General features: G+C 45.2%; 1 protein-coding gene across 3 annotated transcripts in view; it reads right to left on the reverse strand.

The window, feature by feature from the left end:
* DNAAF9 (dynein axonemal assembly factor 9) overlaps nucleotides 1-8,931 on the reverse strand; it is a 150,671-nt gene extending 141,740 nt beyond the window's left edge. For all 3 annotated transcript variants that reach the window (XM_081257891.1, XM_081257890.1, XM_081257889.1), the window contains exon 1: nucleotides 8,767-8,931. In XM_081257891.1, the coding sequence (XP_081114017.1) occupies nucleotides 8,767-8,849 (83 nt within the window). In that variant the 5' untranslated portion in view covers nucleotides 8,850-8,931. The remainder of the gene's footprint in view (nucleotides 1-8,766) is intronic.
* Nucleotides 8,932-9,732: the final 801 nt, after the last annotated feature.

Below are 9,732 nucleotides of genomic sequence, written 5' to 3' on the forward strand. Positions count from 1 at the left end.
AATCTCCAGCAGGAAACTTCACAAACCACTTGACACATTTGATCAGTCACAGCACCTTCTCCATACACTGCACAAATCTTTTTTTGCACTTCAGTTGCATTTTCACCTTTCTTGAAATAATAAAGCATAATATGCTGAAAATGTTGTTTTTCTTCATCTTCAATATTAAAGTGGCTACACAAAAATTCACCAATTTTGATACATTTTTTATTTACTTAAATAAAATTTATTTATCTATCTATCTATCTATCTATCTATCTATCTATCTATCTATCTATGGGTGCGTTGGGTCTTCATTGCTGTGCATGGGCTTTCTCTAGTTGTGGTGAGCAGGGGCTACTCTTCGTTGAGGTGCACGGGCTTCTCACTGCAGTGGCTTCTCTTGTTGTGGAGCACGGGCTCTAGGCGCGCGGGCTTCAGTAGTTGTGGCACATGGGCTTAGCTGCTCCACGGCATGTGGGATCTTCCGGGACCAGGGCTCAAACCCATATCCCCTGCACTGGCAGGTGGATTCTTAACCACTGTGCCACCAGGGAAGTCCTGATAAGTTTTTTTTTTTAATGCATGCCGATATGACAGCTGTCATAATACAATCTAACAAAATTGTTTCGAATGAAGTTAAAGACAACTAAGCACTACTAGAGCCACTTATGGAAAAAACCGTACAAACCTTTTGGCCAACCCAATAGTATCCCAATTTTATTTGGAGCAGCAATAGGCACAGCTCCTTTGCTTCTAGACCTGACCAATGAGACATGCAAAAGCCATCACGTGGAGGCTTCTGGGAAAGTTTTCTGAAGGGAAAGAACTGACTCAACTAGGAAAGCTGCTGCTTTTCTTTCCCCTTTTTGTCTGACAGACCTGATAGCTAGAGTTCCTGCAGCCATTTTGTGACCATGAAGCTATGGAGAAAATGGAATCCATTTGCTAAATACAAACACAGAAGTGGCCTGGTTCCATACCAGGACTAGCCTGCCCTCCTCTAGATAGACATCTATCTATCTATCTATCTATCTATTTATTTATTTATTTATGGCTGTGTTGGGTCTTCATTTCTGTGCAAGGGCTTTCTCTAGTTGTGGCAAGTGGGGGCCACTCTTCATCACAGTGCGCAGGCCTCTCACTATCGTGGCCTCTCTTGTTGCAGAGCACAGGCTCCAAACGCCCAGGCTCAGTAGTTGTGGCTCACAGGCTTAGTTGCTCCGCGGCATGTGGGATCCTCCCAGACCAGGGATCGAACCCATGTCCCCTGCATTAGCAAGCAGATTCTCAACCACTGCGCCACCAGGGAAGCCCCTAGATAGACATCTTTTGCAAGAGAGAGTAAACCTCAAAGTTAAGTCATTGTTAAGCATCTTCTACCAGCTGCCAAACATGGTTCCTGACAGGTCACCTTATCTAAAATAGTTAAAACTTGTACCCAACTGCAATTCATGTCTATGCATATTTCACAAATTGGGGTATATAAGACTCTCTACAAACTAAATCTGAGAACTTCAGAAAATGCTCCCCACCACAAATGGAAAATGTTATTTTAAAGTCTGTCACTATGTTCCACTGTAACAATATATTATTTTCCATTTTCTTCCTTTTCTCCAGATTTCTCTGAGCATTTCCACACACAATCTGCTCTTTGTAAAGTCAGTTTCACAGGTCTTCATTCAAAAGGCATCTACAAGTACTTTCCCTCACTTCTTTGACTATTAAAAGCATGCCAAATATAAATGCACTGTGGAATTCTGGATTGGATCTTGGAATAGAAAAAAGACATTAGTGGAAAGACTGGGCAAATAAAGTCTGGAGTAATAAACTCCAAATAAAAACAAATTTACTAAATAAAGTTTACAGTAAACTAATGTAAGGTACAAATATTAATTTCTTAGTTTTGATAAATGCACCATGTTAACATTAGAGGAAGCAGAGTGAAGGCCATATAGGAACGCTATGTACCATATTTGCAACTCATCTATAAACCTAATATTATTTCAAACAAGTTGATAGCAAAAAGCATGCCAAGTTAGTTAACTTTCCCTCGAACTAGGGCTCAAAATCACAGAATACAGTTTTAAATACCCAAGTAGCAAACTCTGCTTTTCTTTTTTTTTTAATATGAGGGCAAAACAATATTTAAGCTGTGGAACTCTTGAGGGCATCTGCATCTCATCTACTCCCCCTCTCCAAAAATTACAATATCACAGAAGAGCCCAAGAGCTAGGAAACACTGTTACAATATTGTGCACTATTAATGCAACTATACTCACTAAATAAGAGTCCTCAAAACACAGTCATCCCAGACATATGTGAAAATGCAGACAGGGGCATCCCCTGCTTTTCAAAGTTCGCTTTTACATAAGACCTACCTGTTTTCACTAACTGAAAGAAATCTGAAGAGGGTTTTGCTTTTATGAAAAAAGGTGAAAAGCAAAGATAGCCAGCATCTGTTTTGCAGTGGAGCAATGAGAGTGACACTGCCAAGCTCCTTCCCTGGTAACTACACTCAGCATAACAGCAACAAGCCTCCATAGCTTTGAACTGTGTCTGTGAGCATCTGTGCTTTATCCTGATTTATTTTGTGCCTCTGTTAGCAAGATGTGTTCTAAGGTAATTGCTCCTTCATTTTAGGCTGTTTCACCTTACAAAAGGTTTCTTAGGAAGGCTCTACTTTCTGATAGCAGGGGGAAACCCATACTTAGACCTCCACCCCGGGCCAGAAATAAGGTCATAAAAACATAACTAAGTAAACCCTTTTTACTTCTATAAGCACCAAGCCTCCCTGGCCAGCATCCAAGCAAGTATACTGAAGGTGAAACTTCAAATTTTCAGACACACAAGGTCATAGTCTTACTCTGTATTTTGAGTTTTCTTAAAGCAGGGACAATGACCACTTCTGTTAGATCTGTAAACCCAAAAGAGAACCACGGGTATTGGTACCTGACCAATAAACATCACCTGAAGAGATAACCTGTCTCTGTGAGGCTTTATGTAAGTGCTCTCTATAGAAAATCACTATGGTGACCCCCCTTCCCACCATCTAGCTTACAACTGTGATTCTTCATTCTCTGAACACCCTTAGCCCACAGTTTCACCTGTAATTATTTTTTATTCATTCAATAAATAATTAGTGCAAGCAGTGTTTCATAATAGCTAACAACAGCAGTTCACATTTAGTGAGTACTGACTATGTGCCAGACACTGACCTAAGCACTAGGGCAAGCAATATGGGAAATGGCAATAAAAAATGGTCCCAGCCCAGGGCTTCCCTGGTGGCGCAGTGGTTAGGAATCCGCCTGCCAGTGCAGGGAACATGGGTTCGAGCCCTGGTCCGGGAAGATCCCACATGCCACGAAGCAACTAAGCCCGTGAGCCACAACTACTGAGCCCACGTGCCACAACTACTGAAGCCCGTGTGCCTAGAGCCTGTGCTCCGCAACAAGAGAAGCCACCACAATGAGAAGCCTGCACACCGCAACGAAGAGCAGCCCCTGCTTGCCACAACTAGAGAAAGCCCGCACGCAGCAACGAAGACCCAACACAGCCATAAATAAATAGATTTATTAAAAAAAAAAAAGTTCCAGCCCTTTGGTAATTTCCAGAAGCAACAAAGAAGGTCCTTCCTTATGAGTCCCTTAACAAGGAAAAAATCCCACCTATACGTGGTATAGAAGAAGACCAGCACAGGAACTCCTCGGTCAGAATTTTTTGCTAGAGCACACGCCACCCAGTGAATTCTTAATAAAGGGCGTATGGAAAATCAAACTATGAGACCTCGCATGTGTGAAATGTCTTTATCATTCCCTCACACCTGCCTGAGAGTTTGGCTGGATACAGAATTCTGGGTGGGAACCCATTTTCTTTTAGAAGGTATGCCTTGCTCCATTATCTTCTAGTGTCCATTCTTGCTACAATCTAATGATTTATGACTCTGTGATTTATAGATATTCTTCTGTCTTTATAGTGCTCAAAAATTTCATTATGTGGGGACTTTCCTGGTGGCGCAGTGGTTAAGAATCCTCCTGCCAATGCAGGGGACACGGGTTCGAGCCCTGGTCCGGGAAGATCCCACATGCCACAGAGCAACTAAGCCCATGTGCCACAACTACTGAGCCTGTGCTCTAGAGCCTGCGAGCCACAACTACTGAGCCCACACGCCACGACTACTGAAGCACACGCACCTAGAGCCCGTGCTCCACAACAAGAGAAGCCACCACAATGAGAAGCCGGTGCACCGCAACAAAGAGTAGCCCCCAGTGGCTGCAACCAGAGAAAGCCCACGTGTAGCAACGAAGACCCAATGCAGCCGAAAATAAACAAATAAAAAACAAATTTCTAAAAAAAAAAAAATTTCATGATGATGTGCCTTGGCATGGATATTTTTTAATTAATTGTGCTGGATTCTTGGAGGGTACTTTTAATCCAGAAACACACCTTTGTGAGAAACTATTTTATTTTGGATGATTTCTTCATGCCAACAAACAATAACCACCCACTATCCCTCCTTGTTACAGACATCTACAAACCTGTAGGTCACTCAGTCCTCCACATTCCCTCAAGATTTAGCTTCTGGATCATTGTCTCTTTGCTATTACTACTCCCATCTTAATTCATGATGATCTTAATATACACTGAGATAACCCTTCCACTATCCTTACCTCTCAGTTCCTTTACTCCTATTTTCCAATTACGTCCTCTATCCTACCTCAGCCACTCTCTTCCACAGTGCCCACATCCAAGCAGCTCAACACAGCTGAAGGGGAAGCATTCAACCATGCTAACTGGGTCTCACCCACCTTAAATTTATGACCACAAATGCCCCCTAAAATATTTCCTTATTCAACTCATTTTTTCCCACTCTCCTGAATGAATTTTTCACCTTCTTTCTCCTCAAATTTCCAACACCTCCCCCACTCTTCATTTTTAGCTTAAAGACCTTCCTTCTTATTTAACTGAGAATATGGAAGTAATCAGAAGAGAACATTCACTCTGTCCCACTACCAAGCTACCAATTCACCAGTATTTGGGTCAATATAATCACCACAGATGAACTGTCCATGTAGCTATCGGGCTTAAGGTCAACATATCCATTTATATCCTAGACGCCATTCCCTCTCATCTACTCAAGGACCTCACCCCTGCAATTGTCCCTTCTCTCTCTTTAATCATCAATTTGTCTCTCTATACTCCACTATTCCCATTAACTTACAAACATGTTATCTGCCCACCTAAAAACAAAAAGAACTCTAACGCTTCGTGCCCTTCCAGTCACAGCCCTATTACTCTGCTCTCCCTTATAGAAATCCTTGAAACAACATCACTGTGACTATCTATACTCACTGTCTTCAATTCCTCTTCTATATCCTCTTGAACCCACTGCACCAAAACTGTTCTTGTCAAGGTCGCCAATGACCTCCACATTACCAAATCTAATAGTCTATTCTTGCATTTATCATTTGACTATCCTTGATTCTTCCCCTATCTCAGAGGTAGGAAACCATTTCCCCTCAGAATTTGGAAGACATTGCTACACTGCCTTTTTTACATGGGGTATCCCAGGGCTTGGATGTTGGTCCTCCTCTCTATCTACATTTACTCTCTGGGTCTCTATCTAGTCTCACAGCTTTAAAAAAAAATTTTGGAGTCACCAGTAATATGGGTGGTATTTCCAGTTTCAATCTCTCCCCTGAACTACAGACTAATATATCCAACCGCTAATCCAATATCTCCACTTGGCTATCTATTATCTATTAGGAAACTCAAATGAACAAGGCCAAAATTGAACTCTACTTTCTCCACAAATCTGTTCTTATTCCAGTGTTCCCAATATCAGTAAATTGCAACTCCATTCTTCCAACTGCTGAGCCCCAAATTGACTATGCTTTCTTACATTATTGTTCCTTCAGCCCTATTTCCTCCCCAATACTTATTTCTCATCACTCTGTATTATGATTTTTACCTCTCTCCACTTACAAAGGAGCTCTTGGAGGGCAGAGGCCTGCCTTAATGCTCTGAATCCACAGCACCTAGCACAGTGTATGTTGGATTATTTGCATAAAGAGGCAGTGAAATTTAAACTGTTAAACAAGTCCTGAGCAGGGTTAGATTCCTCTGCAGGAAAAGATCTGAAGTAGGAAAGCATATTTCAACTATTTCCACTAGTTCCTTAGTACAAGTAAAGATAGTTATTTGGTAATAACTCCAAAATCTCAGTGGCTTGAAACAAAGGCTTACTTCTTGCTCACTCTACATGTCAAACATAGGTCACCTGGAAGCTTGCTCTGGTTCCCAGACTGAGACTAGCCACCATCTGGAGCACCAACAATCACCAAAACAGAGGGAAAGAGTGGCAAATTACACACCAGAAGTTTTTACCATTAAGGGATACACATCATTCCTGTGCACATTTCACTGACCAAAAGCAACTAACAATGCCATATCCATCTTCAAGGGTGCAAGCAAGTACAATGGTACCACATGCCCAGGAGACAGAAACCAAAGATATTTGATGGACAGCACTGATGACTACCATATCATTAAAAAGAAGCTTTTAGATCTAAGCAACAATATTTTAACTCCTGATCTCTACTGCTCATCTGTGAAAATGAACTCCATTGCTAGAAGAGAACCACTCACTTGCAAAGTACTATCTATGGGTCTCTAGGAACGTAGCTTCACCAGTTAGGCCCGCCTCTTTCATCACTCAGGTGTCAGAGTGCAGCAAAGAAGCCAAATATGGGTGACAGGAAAGTGCTGATTACAAACCTTCCAGAAACGTTCAATGTCAAAATCTGGGAAAGGCTTGACTGAATGAGTAAGAAAATCACGTTCAGTTAAAAACGGCAGGGAAAGGAGGGAAACTTTCACAAAATTTCCTTTACCAAAGGTGTACAACCTCCAGGTCTTGGGGTTCCTTGCACTACCCCATGTCTGAAGACTAACAAGTTTCACTCAAACCACGTGATGAAAAATTCGGAGTTTGAGTATGATTAGTAAAGTTAGCCAACATTGATCTTTTTAACATAAAAACACTACTTACAAAAAAAAAATGTATACTGACATGCTACCACAAGCAAGGAAGGAAGAAGTTATTTTAGAGATGGATTTTATTCAGAAGCTCTTTTTTCCCCAAAAGTCTCAAAGACTCCAGACTTCAAAGCTCAAGATGATATGGGATGAACCCCAAGTCTACAGAGACCTGGATTTAAAGTGTGGCTGCTTCAAGTTCTAAAGTATCCTGTGCAGTTTCTATTTTATTCAAAGTTTAAATATTTTCTAACAGTGAAACTGGCTGCCAGAAACGTTAGGACAAACTGGAGATGGTTACCATAAGCTGCTAAACACTTGGAACTGTAAAGTCCACTGAAATTCCACTGAAGAGCAGAACAGGAGTCCAAATATGTCACCTAACGTCACCTGCCAAATCAGAAGCAAATTAGTACTCCCAAATGCAACAAAGGGTATCTAGTCCCACCTCCCCATCCTTTATTTATTCAACCAACATGTGTCAGTAGCTGGGGTGAAAGAAGGAATGTCGGTAAGTAAGAGAGGGACTGGATTTTAAGATTTAGTTCTTGTTCTCCATGAATCTGGTGGAGTTAAAACAAAATAAAAACAAAGAAAAAAAACAGATTTGAGAGCAAAAATTCCAAAATACAATGCCTTAAATACCATAACAAGGATACAGGAAAGACCATTCTCACATGTTAAGTTGACAACCTTCGTTAAAGGAAACAACACCGTATTTGCTCTGTTAAGTAGCTAGAATAAAGAAAAAGCAAACAAAACAGATAAAAATCCTCTTCTGGTTTAATGACAGTTTAGCAGAACCAAAGCCCATTTCTCTCTCTTCCTCCCTTCCTCTCAATGGTCTCTGCCACAACCCCTCCATCATTCCAACCTCCACACTCCACTGGCAGCCCCAAACCAGCTCCATCACGAGTAATACCGAGACTATCAAGGTCAGCCCCAAAGGCACAGGAAGCAGACAGCGGAAACAAATCTTCATATATCGAAAGGGGGCGGGGACCCTCCCTATACTGAGGCACCCGGGGGCTCTATCTCTAGGCTCTGTGGCCTGGGATCCGCAGCCTTCGGGGATTCTGGCCCCTTTTTCCTTATCCAGGCCCCTAATGACTTCCACCTGTCCTCAACCTGAACTCTGCATCGTGGAGTGAGGGATAGCCTCGGGCTGGGGTAGGGGGAGGTGGGGAAACGCGCAACAGGGAAGATGCTGTCCGTGCGGGTGTTTCTAGGGGGCGGGAGGGGGGTACTCTCTAGGGAAGGCGCAGTGAGAGGGAAACGCTCTAAAGGAGACCTACTGTAGGGGAGCATGAGAGGTAAGCCATTTCGAGGGAAACCCATTTGGGGGTTCTATAAGGGGAGCTATTGTGAGGGAACGTCTCCATAGATGGCCGTTTCTGGGGAAAATATCCTATGGGGAAGGCAAGTGTATTAATCATACAGAAGGCACTGTGGAGGTTCTCGATAGGCGAATCTTTCCGGGGGGAAATGTTCTATGGGGTTGGGGATGTCATAATAGGGGGTCTTCACAGAAGAGCCGTTGTGGGGTTGTCGATACAGGAGCCATTGTGGGAGCCTCTGCACCGAGAGCCGTTCCTCGGAAAACGTTCGTCAGGGAACCGTTCAGGAAAAAAACCGTCCGCAAGGAAGCCATATCGGACCACGCCCTTCGGCGGGAGGCGTCTCCAGACCCCAACAGCCCGCAACCGCCTGCCCGCCCGCCGGCCCCTCTGCTGCCTCGGCCCCGCGTACCTGACGGAGGGCGACCCGCGGCCAGGGCCGCCGGGGGACCGTGCGCGGGGCAGCCCCAGCCGGTGTTGGGGGTACACGTCCATGGCTGCGAGAGGCGGAGGAGGACGGCGCCGCTGCGAGGGTCACTCAGGCCTGCGGGGCGTCTCCTGGCCCGCTTCGGCCGGGCGGGGCGGCTGGGCGTGCCGGGTGGGCGGGGGGCGCAGTGCGCGGGGGCACGTCGCGGGCGGGGACACGTCGGGGGGCGGGGCGGAGCCGGACGCGTGCAAAGAGCGCAGATGGGGGCGTCGGGACGGGTTGGGGGTGGGGGCAAGCGCACGGCTGCGGGTAGAGTCTTTCTTAAACTTGGAGGCGGCCGGGTTGGACGTTGGGAGCGTGGGTGCCCAGAGTGAAAGCTACCGCGCCGCCGCTCTGGCCTGTCCTCAGGCTTCGCATCGTGGAGTGGGACTCTGCGGCGCCCCCAGCCACGCACACGGGCGCGCCAGGGGGCGGGGCCTCGTTCCGCCCCGCCCAGTCCACTTCGGCCTCCAGCAAAGCCTTCTGCTGCAGCAGAAGGTCCCTGGCGCGGAGATCTGAACCACCCTGGTGCTCGGCTTTCGTGCCCCGGTCTCCCAGGCCGGTTCCTTGCTGCTGTTTCCTCACCCGCTGCTAGTCAATTGTGCACCCTCCCTTCAAACGTTCAGCCGATTTCTAGCCGACCTAAGGTTAGCGGTGCGCGCCCATCCTTGCGCAGACGTTAGGGGCTCACAGGGGCCCAGAGGATCCCTACCCTTTACAGTAAAGATTCTGACTCGACCCGTTTCCGACTGCAGGGCCGTATGCAAGAAACCTAATCCCAGCGAGCGTCAGTCTTTTGTGTAATTGACAGTTTCCAGGCATCCTGTATATACAGGACGTATTTAATGATTTTGTCCTGCGTCGTATATTGACTTTGTCAGGATGCCTTAAATGTCCTGTATTTATCTTTTT

The sequence above is a fragment of the Mesoplodon bidens genome, assembly GCF_964165515.1.
Source record: "Mesoplodon bidens genome assembly, chromosome: 15".
Classification (NCBI taxonomy): Eukaryota; Metazoa; Chordata; class Mammalia; order Artiodactyla; family Ziphiidae; genus Mesoplodon; species Mesoplodon bidens.